Source organism: Galeopterus variegatus, unplaced genomic scaffold, assembly GCF_000696425.1.
Source record: "Galeopterus variegatus unplaced genomic scaffold, G_variegatus-3.0.2 Scaffold1438, whole genome shotgun sequence".
Classification (NCBI taxonomy): domain Eukaryota; kingdom Metazoa; phylum Chordata; class Mammalia; order Dermoptera; family Cynocephalidae; genus Galeopterus; species Galeopterus variegatus.
In genome coordinates this window covers 27630-46297 of record NW_007727549.1, presented here as the reverse complement: position 1 = coordinate 46297, position 18668 = coordinate 27630, and the positions used below count along the sequence as shown (strand labels likewise).

At 40.0% G+C, this 18668-nt stretch overlaps 1 protein-coding gene across 1 annotated transcript in view; it reads right to left on the bottom strand.

The window, feature by feature from the left end:
* Window positions 1-13954: 13954 nt before the first annotated feature.
* Window positions 13955-18668, bottom strand: part of LOC103593896 (5-hydroxytryptamine receptor 3E-like) — a 5810-nt gene continuing 1096 nt past the window's right edge. The window contains exons 2-8 of the mRNA XM_008576987.1: window positions 18364-18408; window positions 16094-16203; window positions 15758-15927; window positions 15283-15443; window positions 14705-14909; window positions 14316-14531; window positions 13955-14184 (exon numbers count right to left, since the gene is read on the bottom strand). Of these exons, the coding sequence (XP_008575209.1) occupies window positions 13955-14184; window positions 14316-14531; window positions 14705-14909; window positions 15283-15443; window positions 15758-15927; window positions 16094-16203; window positions 18364-18408 (1137 nt within the window). The remainder of the gene's footprint in view (window positions 14185-14315; window positions 14532-14704; window positions 14910-15282; window positions 15444-15757; window positions 15928-16093; window positions 16204-18363; window positions 18409-18668) is intronic.

The following is an 18668-nucleotide window of genomic DNA, read 5'->3' as shown; positions in this document are numbered from 1 at the left end:
TTCTGTTTATTTTATTCACTATCGTATCCCAGGTGTCTAAAGAGTGACTGTCACATGGCAGATGCTTGATAAATATTTGCTGAATGAATGACTGTTTTTTGCTAGTCAGTAATTGAGAGTCTGATTAACTTTAGGCAAGCAAAAGTAATTCCAGGCTCTCCCAAAGCTGAGGCTCTCTCTCTCTTTTTAAAAACTATGGTAAAGGGCCAGCCTGTGGCTCACTTGGGAGAATGTGGTTAAGGGCCAAGTCAAGGGTTAAGATCCCCTTACTGGTCATCTTTAAATTAAAATTAAAAAAAAAAAAAGAACTATGGTAAAAATTCACGGAACATAAAAATTACTATCTTAACCATTTTTAAGTGTACAATTCAGGAGTGTTAATTACATTCACATTATTGTGCTACCATCACCATCATTCATCCACAGAACTCTTTTCATCTTGCAAAACTGAAACTCTGTACCCATTAAATATTAAAGCCCGGGCTGGCCCCCTGGCTCACTCGGGAGAGTGCGGTGCTGGGAGCGCAGCGACGCTTCCGCCGCGGGTTCGGATCCTATATAGGACTGACCGGTTGGCTCACTGGCTGAGCGCAGTGCGGGCGACACCACACCAAGGGTTGCGATCCCCTTACCGGTCACGAAAAAGACAGAAAAAATAAATTAATTAATTTAAAAAATATATATATTAATTCCCCATTTCTCACTCCCTCAGCTCCTGGAAAACACCATGTTACTGTCTGTCTCTATGACTTTGACTATATTAGGCACCTCATATAAGTGCAAGAATACAATTTTGTTCTTTTGTGACTGGTTTGCTTCACGTGGCATAATATCTTCAAGGTTCATCCATGTTGTACCATGTTTCAGAATTTTCTTCCTTTTTTTTTTTTTTTAAAGATGACCGGTAAGGGGATCTTAACCCTTGTCTTGGTGTTGTCAGCACCATGCTCTCCGCAGTGAGTTAACCGGCCATCCCTATATGGGATCCGAACCCGGGGCCTTGGTGTTATCAGCACCGCACTCTCCCGAGTGAGCCACGGGCCGGCCCAGAATTTCCTTCCTTTTAAAAGCTGAATGATATTACATTCTATGTATATCCCACATTTTGTTTATTCATTCGTCTGTCAATGGACACTTGGGTTGCTTCCACCTTTTGCTATTGTGGATAATGCTCTGAACATGGGTGTACAAATATCTGTTCAAGTCTCTGCTTTCACTTAATTTGTGTATATACCAAAATAAGTGGTATTGCCGTATCATATGGTAATTCTATGTTTAATTTTTTGAGGAATCGACATACTGTTTTTTATAGCAGCTGCACCATTTTACATTCCCATCAACAGTGCACAAGTGTTGCAATTTCTCCACATTCTTTCCAACATTTGTTATTTCCTCTTTTTTCTAATATATTAGCTGTCTTAATGGGGATGGAGTGGTCTAATTTGTAGGTTTTGGTTTGTATTTCCCTAATGATCAGAAGTATTGAGCATCTGTTTTCATGTGCTTATTGACCATTTGTATGCTTTCTTTTGGGAAATGTCTGTTCAAGTCCTTTGCCCCTTTTTAGTGGGGTTGTTTGTTTTTTGTTGAGTTATAGGAGTTTTTTTACACATTCTAAATATCAACCCTTTATCAGACTATGACTGTAAATATTTTCTCTATGGGTTGCCTTTTGGCTCTGTTGATAGTGTCCTTTGATGTACAAAAGTTTTTAGTTTCGATGAAGTCCAACTTAACTATTTTTCTTTTGTTGCCTGTGCTTTTGTTGTCATGTCCAAGAAATTATCACCAAATCCAATGCTGTGAAAATTTTCCACTGTGTTTTCCTCTAACTTTTAGGTGGCATTTTTTTTTTTTCTATCCAGATTCTACCTATAAATATGTCAAAGTAATGACAGGCTATGTGCCCTTCAGGGCACCCTTGACACATACACAAGAACTGGCCTTTTCTGGATGCTGCTAAAGAGTCAGGGCTCTGGTGATAAGATGCATCAAACTGATGGAACATTTTGACAGTAACTCTTAAGGCCTTTTGTGCTTCTCAGTTGGGCTCACTTCCTGCTCAGTGGTCAGAAATGGTTGTTCACTGCCCTGAGTGTTTATATTCCTAGTTACTTTTAGGTCCGGAGTTGTTTTGAAAGTTGAGGGTTTTAAATATGCTATGGGACAGCTGATGTTTTCACTGCTCATGTCCTAGCTTGCCAGAAAATGACAGAAGAAATAAAATTCTGAATTCTCCCTTCCCTGTTCTCACTCTCTCCTCTAGCAATATACCCAGTCTCCAGAGGTCTAACAATCCTCTTTGTTTTCTAGGCTGAAGCTTGAGGAAAAAATATCCTTTACATTTTCTCCATAGCTCAGTGAAAGTTTGGGATTTTTCTAAAGAAACTTCACCCAAAAACTTAAGGGTAGAGAAGATAGGGGAAAGAACGAAAATAGTCGTTGACACATAAATAGGATACTATGGCTGGGCCCTAACGAGATGCTGGAGAGTGGCTTGTGGAGCTAGGCAACACCGCCCCCTAGAGGTCATTTCTGGGCTATGCGCCGACCTCACCAATTGTTACAGACTATTCAGGTACCTTTTGATACAGAGCGGTTCTAGGACTGTGAACTGGGAGCCAGTCATATTCATGATGTTCATTGACCCCAGATCCCTGTGGAAAAGAATTTTGCATGACTTACGCCGAGACCCAGACATGTACAGACCAGCTCTCTTCTCTTTAGAGAGCTAGTCTGTCCAGCTTCCTGGACGGGGCTGGACTGGAGAGCGACAATAGGGTTCCTGAGACGGTATTGCCAAGAGAAAAAAAGTACGGCTAAATGGATCAGCCTGAACGTCAGGGTCTCGAATCCAGAGGAATCAAGGATTGTAGGAACAATGTGAAGCTGCTCCTGCCCTGCTCTTTATCCAGCTTCCCCCAAGGAGACTGTGTGCTTCAGGAGGGGGAAGGCTGTGGTATGAAGGAGGGGAAACAGGTCGGGTGAATTCCTGTCCCTGTTTGTCCAGGACTGTCCCAGTTTTTAGCACTGAACGTACTACATCCTGAACTGAGGGAGACCCCTCAGTCACTGGCATACTGAAATGGTTGTTCACCAAAGAGGCAGGTCACCGGGTGCCAAGAGTTCTGCTGTGGGCACTCCTTCCTAAAGAGCTGACCTGCAGAAATAGCCAGAGTTTCCTCAGTTCTCGGACAGGAAGGAGTCTGCAAGCCTAGTGGTCACAGGTTAGCAACACTGTGGCGCTTTTTGGTGGCAGAGCTGCAGAATACCAAAGATAGAAAGATTAGAAGCAGCCAGAGAGAAAATATATATTACTTAAAAGGAGACAAAAATTAGATTGACTTCACTAGAGTAAAAGTGGAAGACAGAGGATAACAGCATAACATCTTCAAAGTGTTGAAAGAAAATAATGTCAACTGAGAATTGTCTTCCCAGAAAAATTATCTTTCAAGAACACAGATAAAATAAATATATTTTCAGATAAACAAAAACTGAGACAATTGACCTTCAGAAGACCTTTACTAAAGGAACTTCTAAAGTTACATTGTCCAGTGTGGTAGCCACTAGTTACATATGGCTATTTAAATGATATAAAATTAGAAATTCAGTAATGCAGTCACATTTGCCACATTTCAAGTGCTCGATAATTGCATATGGCTAGTAGCAAACATATTGGACAGTGCAGATGTAGAATATTTCCACCACTGCAGAAGGTTCTATTGAACAACATTTTTAGAAGATATACCTCAAGCAGAAAGAGAAAATTTCAGATCAAAGGTCTGAGATGCAAAGTGGTAGGTGTAGTAAAGAAAATGCTGTGTATGTAAGTAAATCTAAACAAACATTGATGATATAAAATAATATTAATGTCTAAATTGGGACATTAAGAGAAAGTGCTAAGTTACTTACACATATAAATCAGGATGGAGGTGATTAGAGTTAGAATGTTCTAAGATCTTTTTATTATTCACATAAAGACTGGACCAAGAAATAAAAATCAGCAATATACTGTTTACGAATGACACACGTAAAACATAAAGACTCAGAAAAGCTGAAAGTAAAAGATGGAAAAAGTTGCATCAGGCAAATGCTGTCCAAAAGAAATCTGTTGGTAAGCTTTACCAGAAATTAGGGCCAGCCCATGGCTCACTCGGGAGAGTGTGGTGCTGATAACACCAAGGCCGCGGGTTCGGATCCCTACATAGGGATAGCCGGTTAGCTCACTGGGTGAGCGTGGTGCTGACAACACCAAGTCAAGGGTTAAGATCCCCTTATCGGTCATCTTAAAAAAAAAAAAAAAAAAAAAAAAAAGCCTTACCAGAAATTGAAAAGGTCACTTTATAATGATAAAGTTTTAATTCACCAGGAAGATAAAATATTTCAAATTGTGTGTACCTAAAAATGAAGATTCAAACCATATGAAGTAAAAATTGATAGAACTATAAGAAACAATTGACAAATCCACCATTATGGTAAGACATTTTATACATATTTATCTCAGTATTTGGTAGATCGAGCAGATAAATCAGTAAGGACACAGAAGACTTGAATATCACAATTAATCATCTTGATCTAACGGATTTATGTAGGACTCTGCCCTCATTAATTGGATAATAAGCATTATTTTCAAATGCTTGTAGAACATTTGTGAACATTAAATATACATAATGCAAATCTCAACAGATTTTAAGGAATTGGTATCATACATCATGCAAAGCTTTTCCACGAAAAGTATGGCCCATATAGCAGCAACAGCAGTTAGAGACATAGAAGCCCAGGCCAACTCCACACCTCCTGCATTTTGACAAGATCCCCAGGGGATTCATATGTACTTTGAAGTCTGGCATGCATTGACACAAAGCATATTTTCTGATCACCGTGTAATTAAGTTAGAAACCAATAACACAAAGATAAGTGCAAAAACCCCATTACTTGAAATTTAAAACTACACTTTTAAAAATAGCTATGTGTGTATGTGTGTATGATACTGTTTATTCCTTCTACAGATAATACTTGGCATACTTGTGTATTTGCCGACCCCATGGGGTTGGTTCCCTAGGTCCATAATCCCCAAATTGGCAAACACTACTTTAAGTTTTGCGCCAATAATGCCATTTTAGTCGCAGGTAATATTTTTAGAGCCAGAAATGTGCCTTTTTTCTTTACTTTTTGGAATACATGACGTTATCTCTGGTAGTCCTGAGGAGGCAAAGGGAAAGAAACAATCGGTTTTTAAAATATTTTATAATGAAAAAGTTTAAACATATATAAAAGTAAAGGAAATAGTGTAATGGATCCCACGTACCCATCACCATGTAAAACAATGATCAACTCATAGACAATCTTGTTTCAACAATACTTGCCCCCACGCTTTCCTCTCTCCTTTTGGATTATTTTGAAGAAAATCCCAGAATATTTCATCTGTAAATATTCCACCATTTATCTCTAGAAGAAAAGGATTATTTAACAAAAATAAACACAATATATTCTATTAAAAATTAGCAATGAATTTTAATATCATTCAGTAAACAAAAATTAGCAATGAATTTTAAAAATTAGCAATGAATTTTAATATCATTCAGTAAACACTCAGTATTAAAATTTCTCTATCATATAGATGTTTTTTTCTTTTAACTGTTTATTGTTTTATTCAGAATCAAAATAAGGTTCATACATTGTGATTGGCTGAAACATTTCTTAAATACTTCTCTTTTAAAAAATTTCATTTTGAAATAATTTTATTTATTTATTTAATTTAAAAAATTTATTTATTTTTATTGGTTATGAATTCTCATGGGGTACAAAGCAAATTGTCATTACTCGTGCCTAAGATGTGATGGCCAGATCCATACTAGCAGCATGCCCATTACCACAACTTGTGATTATACCCCGTGTCCACCATCCAATTATCCCCCCCATTATCCCCAACCGACCTCCCTATCCCCCTTTCCCCACTCCACTTTGTAACAACTGTAGGTGTGTTCTCTCCCTCTGCAAGTCCAACACACCACTGTGGTCTTTCTTTCCTTTTTTCTTTCTATCTCAGCTCCCACTTATGAGTGAGTACATATGGTATTTATCCCTTTGTGCTTTGATTATTTTACTCAACATAAGTTTCTCCAAGCTCATCCATGTTGTTGCAAATGGGAGAATTTCATTCTTTTTTATGGCAGAGTAGTATTCCATGGTGTATATATACCACATTTTTCTTATCCAGTTGTCCATCAATGGAATTTAGGTTGGTTCCATATCTTGACTACTGTGATGAACATGGGAGTGCAGGTATCCCTTCGACATGATAATTTCCATTCCTTTGGGTATATACCCAGAAGTGGGGTTGCTGGATTGTATGGAAGATCTATCTGTAGTTGTTTAAGAAACCTTCATACTGTTTTCCATAGTGGTTGTACTAATTTACAGTCCCACCAACAGTGTAGGAGCATTCCCTTCTCTTCACATCCTCTTCAGCATTTGTTGTTCTCTGTCTTTTTGATTATAGCCATTCTGACTGGGATGAGATGATATCTCAGTGTGGTTTTAATTTGCATTTCCCTGATGACTAGTGATGTGGAGCATTTTCTCATGTGCCTGTTGGCCACTTGTATGTCTTCCCTTGAAAAATGTGTATTCAGTTCCTTTGCCCATTTTTTAATTGGGTTATTTGGTTTTTTACTGTGTAATTGCTTGAGTTCTTAATGTATTATGGATATTAATCCCTTGCCAGATGCATAGTTAGCAATAATTTTCTCCCACTCTGTAGGTTGTTGTTTCACTCTGTTGATTGTTTCCTTTGCTGTGCAGAAGCTTTTTAGTTTGATATAGTCTCATTTGTTTATTTTTTCTTTTGTTGCTTGTGCTTTCAGGCTCACGCTCATATGGAACAACAAAAGATCCTAAATAGGCAAAGCAATCCTGAGCAAAATAAATAAATAAATAAATAAAGCCAGAGGCATAACACTACCTGACTTCAAATTATAGTACAAAGCTATAGTAACCCAAACAGCATGGTACTGGCATAAAAATAGACACCTGGACAAGTGGAGCAGAATACAGAACCCAGAAATCACCCCTCAGGCTTACAGCCATCTGATATTTGACAAAGGTAACAAAAACATACATTGGGGAAAAGACTGCCTCTTCAGTAAGTGGTGCTGGGAAAATTTGATATCCATATGCAGAAGAATGAAACTAGACATGCACCTCTCACCATATACTAAAATCAACTCAAAATGGATTAAAGACTTAAACATAAGACCTGAAACTGTAAAATTACTGAGGGAAAATATAGGTGAAACACTTCAGGAACTAGGTCTGGGCACAGACTTTATGAACTTGACATAATTCTAGATTTAAGAAAAAGTTACAAAATAGTTCAAAGCATTTCCTGATATTTCCCCCCAATTTCAACAACTTACATAACAATACTACAGTCATGAAAGCCAAGAAGCCAACACTGATACCATATTATTAAGTAAACTACAGACCTATTTAGAATTTCAACAGTTTTCCCCCTCAATATCATTTTTCTGTTTCAGGATTAGATCAAAATCCTGTGCTGCATTTAGGTTTCACTTCTTAGTCTCCTCCAACCTGACAATTCCTTAGTCTTTCCTAGTCTTTCATAACTTTGACACTTTCGGTGAGTACTGGTCAGTTATTTTGTAGAATGTCACTCAATGTAGTTTTTCTTTCTTTCTTTCTTTCTCTCTTTTTCTTTCTTTTTTTTTTTTTTTTGGCAGTTTGCTGGTACAGGGATCGAACCCTGGACCTTGGTTTTATCAGCACCACATTCTAAGTAACTGAGCTAATCCACCAGCCCCTCAATGTAGTTTTTTTTTTTTTTTGGCAGTTTGCTGGTACAGGGATCGAACCCTGGACCTTGGTTTTATCAGCACCCCATTTTAAGTAACTGAGCTAATCCCCCCGCCCCTCAATGTAGTTTTTTTTTTTTTTATTTTTAAAAGATAACCGGTAAGGGGATCTTAACCCTTGGCCTGGAGTTGTCAGCACCACGCTCAGCCAGTGAGCAAACCGGCCATCCCTATATAGGATCCGAACCCGTGGCCTTGGTGTTATCAGCACCGCACTCTACCAAGTGAGCCACGGGCCGGCCTCTCAATGTAGTTTTTAAAGCAGGTTTTTTGAGACATAATTTACATACCATATGGTTCACTCATTTAAAGTGTATAATGCAAAGTTTTTTAGTATATTTACAGAGATGTAGAACTATCACTGTAATTTAATTTTAGTATTTTTTTAATCATCCCCAAAGAATCCTTGTACGCATTAGCAGTCACTCTCCATTCCTCCCAACCCATTGCTATTCTCCTCCTCCACCAGCTTTAGGCAGCTACTCATCTACTCTGTATCTCTATAGATGTGCTTATTCTGGACTTTTCATATAAATGGCATAACATAATGTCCTTTTTTGTGCAGTTGTCTTTCATTTAGCATAATGGTTTCAAGGTTCATTCATGTTGTGACATGTGTCAGTATTGCATTCCTTTTTATGGCCAAATAATATTCCATCATATGGAAAAACCACATTTTGTTCATCAATTGATGGACATTTGGGTTGTTTCCATATTTTGGCTGTTAGGAATAATGCTGCTATGAACATTTGTGTAAAAGTATTTTGCATGGACATATGTTTTCACTTATCTTGGGCATCCGTTTTGGAGTGGAATTGTTGGGTCATGTAACTAAATGTTTAACATTTTGAGACACTCTCAAATTATTTTCCAAAGCAGCTACATCATTTCACATTCCCATCACCAGTGTATGGTGGTTCCAATTTCTCCACATCCTCATTAATACTTGCTGTTATCTGTCTTTTTGAACAGATCCATTCTCATTGGTATGAAGTGGTATTTCATTGTAGTTTTTTTTTTTTTTTTTTTTTTAATTTTTATTGAGTCATAATTGATTATACATATTTTTTAGGCTCAATATTGACATATGTTAATCAAATCAATATTACTAGCATATATATTGTTACAAATCGTACTTATTCTTTATGCCCCTTGTCCAGTCTCTCCACGTCCCCCCTCCTTTACCCCTCTCCCTCTAATTACCCTAGATTTCTTCTCTCCTTCTGAAAGAGTAATGGTTACTCTGTTGATTTGTTGCCTAGATGATCTGTCCAATGCTGAGAGGTGTGTTCAGGTCCCCAATACTATTGTAGAGCAGATGCTTCTTCTGTCACTCTAGAATGGGCTTTGTGGAGAGAAACATCCTCTTCTTTTCTTTGGTCTCTGCTGGTGACTCTCTTTGTGTCAGTGCACTCCAGTGGCTGGCGGACCACCTGTGTGGTGGTTGTGGCATCCAGCCGCTTTTGCGGCAACTATGGTCATTGTGCTGGCTGTGGTGGGCCACCCACATGGAGGTGATGTTTTTGGCATGTTACTTGGTGCCTGGTTGTGGGGGGGGTTCCAGTCCCCAGAAGCGCTGGCTGTGTGCCTGGGTCAGAACTAATTTTTTGTCCTTTGCTTACTTCTAAAATGGGGTAACTTCCTGTGGCGACCAGTACTTGAGCTGTGTGGTTTAGCTAAGTTGCTGCTTTGCTGCTGATTGCCTAGAGAAGGCTTTTTGTACAGCTCAGGTTTTAATGGTTGGCTTTATAGGTACTTCTGGCTCTTCAGAGACCCAGTGCATGGGGGTTGTATAGAAACTCTGATCTGTTAAAGCACAAAATATTTTAATTTTTTTTTTTTTTTTTAAGATGACTGGTAAGGGGATCTTAACCCTCGACTTGGTGTTGTCAGCACCACATTCTCCCAAGTGAGCTAACTGGCCATCCCTATATAGGGATCTGAACCCATGGCCTTGGTGTTATCAGCACCACACTCTTCCAAGTGAGCCATGGGCTGGCCCTAAAATATTTTAATTTTGATGAAGTCCAATTTATCTATCTTTTTGTCATTTATGCTGTTGGTGTCATATCTAAGAAATCATGGCCCAACCCAAGATCATCAAAATTTACTCCTTTGTTTTCTTTTTCTCTTTTCTTTCTTTCTTTTCTTTTCTTTTTTTTTTTGGCAGCTGGCATGTATGGGGATCTGAATCAATGACCTTGGTGTTATAAGGCTGTGCTCTAAGCAACTGTGCTAACCAGGTGGCCCTCCTTTGTTTTCTTCTAAGATTTTCAGCTCTTACATTTAGGTCCATGATCCACTTTGAGGTAATTTTTGTGTGTGGTGTGAGGCAGGGATCCAAAGTCATTCTTTTGCATGTGGATATCTAGTAGTCCAAGCACCATTTGTTGAAAAGACTATTCTTTCCCCATTTAACTGTGCTGGCCCCTTTATAGAAAATCAATTGACTGTAAATATTAGGATTTATTTATGAACTCTTAATTTTATTTCATGATCTATATGTCTGTTCTTATACCAGTACCATACTATCTTCATTATTATAGCTTTGTAGAAAGTTCTGAAATCAGGAAGTGTGAATCTACCAGCTGTATTTTCTTTCAAGATTATTTTGGTTATTTTAGACCTCTTGAATTTCCATATGAATTTTCGAATCAGCTTGTCAATTACTGCAAAAAAAGGTAGCTAGGGCGCTGGACAGTTAGCTCAGTTGGTTAGAGTGCAGCCTTGTAACACTAAGGTCAGGGGTTCGGATCCCCATACAGGCCAGCTGCCAAAAAAAAAAAAGGCAGCTAGTATTTTGATAGGAATTGCATTAAATCTGTAGATCAGTTGGGGGAGTATTGCCATATTCACAATATTAAGTTTTTCAAATCTTGAACATGGTATATATTTCTATGTATTTAGGTCTTCTTTAATTTTTTTCAGCAATGTTTTATAGTTTTCAATACTTCTTCAGTTTGTTTTGTGGCCTGCCAGTTTTTTTGTTTTATTTTGTTTTGTTTTGCAGCCTGCCCAGAACCTTTGACCTTGGTGCTTGGTGTTATCAGCACTGTGCTATAACCAAGTGAGCTATCCTGCCAGTCTGCTACTTCCGTTAAGTTTATTCTTAAATGTTTCATTTTCAGATTGTTTATTGCTAGTGTATATAAACACAATGCTTTTTGTATATTGATCTTGTATCCTGTAATCTTGCTGAACACATTTATTAGTTCTAATAGATTTAGTGGATTCCTTGGGATTTTCTATTTACAAAATCACATCACTTGCAAATAGAGGTAGTTTTATTTCTTCCTTCCCTATCTGGATGACTTTTATTTATTTTCTTGCCAATTTCCCTGGCTAACATTAAGTACAATGTTGAATAGAAGTAGAAAGAATGGACATTCTTGTCTTGCTGCCAATTTTAGGGGCAAAGGATTCAATCTTTTGCCATTTAGTATTATGTTTGCTGTAGGTTTTTCAAAGATACCCCTCATCAGATTGAGGAAGTTCCCTTCTATTTTTAGTGTATTGGGTATTTTTTTATGATGAAAAGTTTTGGATTTTGTCAAATGCTTTTTCTGTACCTGTTGAAATTATCATGAATTATCATGTGGGTTTTGTCCCTTGTTCTATTAATATGGTATGTTATATTAATTGATTTTCTCATGCTATACCAACCTTGTATTCTTGGGATAAATCCTACTGTTCACAGTGTATAATCCTTTTTATATGTTACTGGATTCAGTTTGCTAGTATTTTGTTGAGGATTTTTACATCTATATTCATAAAAGATATTAGTCTGTAGTTTTCTTAATACTGGCATCATGAGTGAATTATAAAATGTTACCTCTTCTTCTAATTTCTGGGGAAGATTGTGTAGAATTGATATTAATTCTTCTTTAAATATTTGGTAAAATTCACCAGTGAAGCTGTCCGTGCCTATGGGAAGTTTTTCCAAATTATTAAAATAAATTTAGGGTTTTATTTTTGATATTTTATCATGATTAAATTGAAGTTATACACCTTAAATTTATTTTCATTGGTAGGTTCCCTCTTTCTCTCTAAAAATTTGAAATGTGTGAAAAATAACAACCCCAAGTTTTGAAAAAGGCAACATTTAATGGCTCATACTCAGAATGTGATTATGCAGCAAGATGATATTTTATATGCCTCTTAAGCATATCAATGACTAGGTCTGGTTGGTCAGATCATGATTTTTTTCCATAGTATAGAGAAGGTTGCTTTGTTTGCCATTGAATCAAGAAACTAGAGTCAGGAAGAATGATGACATGATGTAGGGGAACACCTAACCCCTGAGATCCTAGGGGATTGCGGCAAAAATAAAGGAGTAAAAAGAGGTAAGACAGTGGCAAGAGGGCAGATGGTCAGATCTGTGTCCTTGTTTACCCTCTCTCGGTCCCAGTTGAGAGCTATGGACTACTATGAAGGAGAAAGCTTATCTGTCTTCGAGGTTGGTGTAAAGGTCAGAACTTCACAGTCCTCTGAATTGGTCCAGCAGATAGAAGTGTGTGAACTTGGGGAAGGGCTGCCTCTAACTTCTTGCTTCTGTGGAAGTTGAAGGACCTACCTGGTTCATATTGGTGGGCGGGGGGAGCTGAGCTGATGTGTTCTGGTCCCTGCAGATGGGAGAGGATTGCTACTTGCTGCGGGGTTGACCTGGAAGTTGAGAAGTGCCCTCCATGTGTTTTAGCAGAATCAAAATGTTTTATCACCCATTCATAAAAGCATCTATTTCAGGATTCCATAGTTAAGATGGTTTGCTTTTGTTCAAAAGAATCTCATGGTGTGACTTCTATAGGTGCTGAGGGGACACAAAATCACAAGCAGGCAATGAAAACTTACAATTTACTTAAAGATACTCAATCTCGGGAATAATGACTGTATTATTTAGGGTTCTCTAGAGAAACAAAAAATAGGCTGTGATATAGAGGGTTTGAATAATCCAATCAATAGGTTCTATTTAATAGATGTACATATAAAAAGGAAGTATATATATACTTTTTAAAAAACGTCCTGAAACAGTTATGAAATCAATCATGCATTTAGCTGCAAAGAAAGCTTTGTAAATCCAAAGTTTTAAATGTAAAGGTCATGCTCTCTGATCATAAACCAAGAAACTGGAAATTAATAATGAAAAGATAATGTCCTTATCCATGGATATTAAGAAACACTCTCCTAAATAGTCTTTAGATCAAAGAGGAAATAAAAATTGAAATTATGAATTGTCTATGAAGTAATGAAAAGGAGAATACCTTATTCTAAAGCCTATGGGAGGGGCTGGCCAGTTAGCTTAGTTGGTTAGAGCACAGTATTGTAACACCAGGATCAAGGACTCAGCTTCCTGTGCCAGCCAGCCACCAAAAAACCAACCAACCTATGGATACAGTTAAAGCTGTTCTCAGAATAAAATTTCTAGAAAGACTGAGAAAACTTTAATTGAGAATTCAACTTAAAAAAATAAGAAAAAGAATAAAATAAAATAAATTAGGAGAGTATTAAGATGAAATCAGTATAAGATAATGAAAAAGATAAATGAAAATAATTTACCAGTAAGAAACTATGTCTTTGAAAATACCTAACAGAATTAAAACTTCTAGAACAGGGCAGTTGTCACATGGGACTTAAGGTGAGAGGATCGTCCCTTATGATATCAAACCTTTATCACAGGCAGAGAGAAGCACAGGTGATATTTTGAATCTGTCAGTCCTGGATAGTTAAATTTCTGCTTCACGACATAACAAAGAGCCAGAGATCTCTGCAAAATGATTTATTTAACTCTGGGGCAAGTTAGCCAGCAGAGGAGGTGGGACCTGCTATGCAGTAGATGTAAGGGGGGCTTAGAACCACATGGTGGGACTGAGGGAAGCCAACAGAATGCAGGAAGAAGGAGAAAATGTCTAGGACTAGATGAGACTGATCAGCGGGCTGAATTGGGATACATGGAATGCAACAGCCCTGTGGTAATCTTTGGGGATGTGACAGTTGGTACTCTAGAATGGGTGAAGACCTGTCTGGCTCCTGGAGACCAAAAGCAGCTTCTGGCCAGGATCTGCAGGAACAGATAGACATTATGCCTAGGTGTTCCAGAGGACAATGACTGTGATGACAGAGGAGATCAGCAAGAGTAGGTAGAGGCGGAAGAGCAGGGTGTCCATCATGAGGGTGAACTGCACCCACAGCTCTACCAAGTACTGCTTCTGGGCCTCCCGTTCCCGCTGGGACCCCGTTGATTCAGGGCACCCATTTGACCCTACCTCTCTGGGACCTGACACCGTCCCCACCAACTCTGCTGGCTCCTTCAGGTCTGTGGAGAGGACAGAGACTCAGCCATGGGCTGCGAAGGTCACCAGGGGAGGAAGGTGCAGGGGAAGGAAGACAGGTGCCGAGAACTGGAGGTTGGGAAGAAGAAGCGTGGGTGGTGCTGGCTTCCCTTACCAGGCAGGTGGGTGGGGGCAGGACCCATGTCCTTATTTTCCCTCTGGGGCACAGTGGGGCAGCATCTCCTTGGTCTGATGTAGTGCAGCAGCAAGGCTTGGAGCCACCGAGGCATAGGTGGGGGCTGGGTGGTGGCCAGGTGCAGCAGGTAGGTGATGAAAACGGTCTCCAGCAGGCTGATCACCATCAGGGACAGGCACACGGCAAAGTAGACACCTGGAGGAAAGGTGGGCCTGCGTGAGGGCCAGAGGAACCACCCAAGCCTTCTTTCCTCTCTTTCTATTCCACCCTGGCAGGCACAGAGCCTCCTTATCCCAGCATATCTCTTTTCTCTGAGCTCTTTGCCAAAGTTCCCACCCTCCTCTTTCCAAAAGTTGGAGGAGCCATACTAATGAGGGGGGTGCCATTTGTGGGGAGCAAGTCATTCATCACGAGCAGGAAGACATTGTAGCCCAGCAGAAGGGTTATCTTGAATGGGGCACGGTTCTCGCTTTCTGCTGGCAGGTAGAAGCTGAGGGCGTCGATGGCAACCAGAAAGCTACTGGGCACCAGAAGGTTTATGATGTAGAGGCTGGGCCTGCGCCTGATGGTCACCTGGTGGGGAAAAGAAGGAAGGAAGTGCATATGGGATTTGGAGGTAACCCTGAATCCCGGAATTGCAGTTCACTTCCAGGAATAGCAGTGGTTTTCTTTCTGCCTTTTTCATTGGTCTGATATCACCCTAGGATATGAAGCTTGTGGAAGGCAGCTTCATAATCTGGCATAGAACCTGCCGAGAAGGAGTTAGGCCAGAGCCATGAGCTTTAGGAAGGAGAGTGAGGCTGGGCAGCCAGGAGAGAGGGTTCCTGCCTCAGGCAGAACTGGTGAGATTGAGAGACCCTGAAACTTGGGAGACAGCCATTTGGTGGAGATTCTATGCAAGTGCATAAGCAAGGAAGGAAGGAGAAGTGAGGGCCTCTGAGCTCACATAGAACGCGATCTGATCATACAGGTTGGTGCCCACAGACATCTTTGGGGTTGCCTTCTTCATGCTCAGGAGCTCCCACTCTCCATAGGCCTGAACGATCTCCCGAGACACGTCTGTTATTTCCCACACTTCCTTCTCCATGCCGAACACCATGTATTCCACTAAAAGGGAGAAGCATCCAAATCATTTTTCAAGGATGTCATTTCCTGGTGGCTCTTTTTCCATTCTTTCATTCAACCAATATTTCTGAGCGCCTACCACATGCCAGGAACTTTGCTGGGAGCTGGGGATAGCAATGAGCAGGACAGACTTGGGTTCTGCCTTTATGGAAAATATTTAAGCATCCACAGACCCTTATTCTTTGGCCCACCCATACTCCTCTGCCAGTATTTACTCATGGTTTCTTTACATTTTTCTCTGTTGCTTTATTGGTTGCTCTTATTCATGTCATCCCTAATACCCCAGTGCAACTTACCTGTGTAGAGGAATGATCTGAAGGTGAGTGTGCAGTTCTGCTGGTCAAAGGGGAAGTAGAAGATGTCCAGGTTACACACACTGGACACCTTCATGGGTTTATTAAACTTGATGCGACCTTCATTACTCACATACAGTATGAGGTCTTTTGGGGTCTTATCCACATCAATGCTGTAAGAGAGGTGAGGTGGGAGGCAGGTGCTGTGATTTTCTCATCTCTCTGGTCATTTCTCAGTCATCTAAGACCACTTACAGTGGCCCCAATGGCAGATTATGAACTCTCCTGACACCAGGAGATGGGGCTTCCCTCTGGCTTTCCCCAGCCCTTGATACGCACGACTCAACGATGAAAATGTCCGGGAGCCACAGGTTCCTGGCTGCTATACTGAACTTCACGATGCCCTTACACTCGGCTGGGTTCCAGCTGATAAATGGATTATCCCAGACCTACAGCCCAGGTGGAAGAGAGGTGAGAGGCTGATATGTATCAGGGTTATTATCTCTTGCCCTTTGATTTCTTTTTTAAAAAAGAAGTTATAAAATATTTCAAGCATATAGAAAATATGTAAAATAATACAATAAAGGGCCAGCCCATGGCTCACTTGGGAGAGTGTGGTGCTGATACCACCAAGGCCACGGGTGTGGATCCCTATATAGGGATGGCTGGTTACCTCACTTGGGAAAACGTGGTGCTGACACCACCAAGTCAAGGATTAAGATCCCCTTACTGGTCATCTTAAAAAAATAATAATAATAATACAATAAACATCTGTATATGAACCACCCAACTTAGTGCAGTCTTAAATTCTTTATATATTTATTTATTTTCCCCCAAGAAATCAGAAGTACAGATAAAATTGAGCCTCCCTGTGTCCATTTCTTCGTGAATTTTGATCCCTCTGCTCTCCCACTTCAGTGGAAAATTACTTGTGATCAGGGAAATTCTCTCCTTTTTACAGTAGGAATGAGATCTAGAGTTGAAAGATCAGAAACTCAGCCTTTCTGGGCTAGAATTTCCTCAGTGTGAAATAAGGGTAGTGGTGAGTATCAAATGAAATAGGGTATATGACAGGATTTTGTAAACTAATGTTCAAATGCTCTCATGTATTGTACATCTAGCAAGGACTTAACTGTCTTGCAGGCTCCATTCACTGGTCTTTACTGCAAGGAGAACTTGAACAAGCCCTTGGGTTTTTTGAGACCCAGAGCAGTAGCGGTCTTCCTCTCCTTGGTGGGTGCCATTTCCATTTGTCTTTGTGGTGGCCAGCTCTCCTTTCCAAGGCTGGCAACCTTCTCTGGAAAATGTTTTCAAGGATTGTCCAGCGTTGGGTGGGCTAGTCTAGTCTCGGGGCACTATTTTTGCCAGCAGCTGAGATTTGTTTGTTTAATATGCATAGAGCCACAGCCAGAACAGGGACTCTAAGCATGTTAAGTTAAGGTTTGTGTGAGGTAGTGCTACAAAACCTCACGTTGCATACCAAACACCTGGGGATCACCTTGAAATGCAGATTCTGATTCAGTAGGTAGGGCAACTAACTTATCCTGGTTTGCCAGGAACTTTCATGGTTGTATCGTTGAAAGTCCCATGTCCTGAGATCTCCTCAGTCTTGGGCGGGCTAGGATGGTTGGTCCCCTAGGTGGGGCTCAAAATCGAGTGCATTTCTAATAAACTTTCAGGTGGTAAAATCAGCTAGTGCTTCTGGTCCACGGACCACACTCTGAGAACAAGGTTAGGTGATTGTGACTGTCTATTCCCTGCTCCTTCCTTCCCTCCAACTAGTCTTTTCAAGTTGGAAACTTAGTTCATTTACTTTCATCCTCCATCCCCCACCATATTTTCTAATCAATACACTTAAGATATAAATTTTTCACTGGGTTATGCTTTGGTTACATTTCATAGATTTTCTATCTAATTGTTTTATTTTCCTTTTAGCCCAAAATATTTCTAGGTTTCATTTTTTTTTTTTTCTTTTTTCGTGTCTGGCAACGGATCGCAACCCTCAGTGTCGCGCCCGTACCGGACCAGGACCGGCAACGGGATCGCAACCCTCGGTGTTGCGCCCGCACCTCGCTCAGCCAGTGAGCAGGAACCGGTCTGTATGTGGGATCCGAACCCTCAGCGGGAGCGCCGCCACGCTCCCAAGCGGCGCACTGTAGCAGTGCGCCACCGGGCCGGCCCATAGGTTTGATTTTAAATTCCCAGGAAACAAAGTTAATTTCTATTTACTTGTATTGCATTGTCATCAAAGAACGTGGTCTAGATAATTTCTGCTTTCTCAGTTTTGTTGAGACTTCCTTTGTGGCCAAAAATATGCTCAGTTTGGGGAAATATCCCACGTGTGTCAGGAAAGGTTCTGCATGTTTATTGGCACAACATTTGGTATGCTTCTTAATTGTGCTGTTAAAAATCACTATATATTTACTCTTTTTCTAACTGACTTTTGAAAGCAGTATATTGAATCTTCTCACCATTGTGGTGGATTTTTCATTTTCTCCTTCATGTGTTTCAAAACTATGCTAGGAATATAATGGATCATAATTTTTATATCCTTGTTTAAAAATCTTTTTGACTCTAAATAAAGGGAGAGAATAAAGTGTTGGCCATACCATTTCCAGCCACAGGAATGATGACAAGAGCTGTAGCTGTTCATCCTGCCAAAAGAATTTCCTGTGTCCAGCATGCTGCCAGCAAGAAGTCTGTCCTTCCCCCTTCACCCACTTCTCCATCTTTGTTTACCAGCCCCCAAGGTATGTAAGGGCAATGCTGTGATCAAAGCTAGTATTACAGGTTGAAGACAAAAGCTTGATTAACACTGGAGCATTAGGCTGTGGGTAGGACAGTTCACAGCAGAAAGGAGAGCTTCTCAGCCATGGCTGTACATGAGAATAACCTGAGAAGCTTAAAAACACCA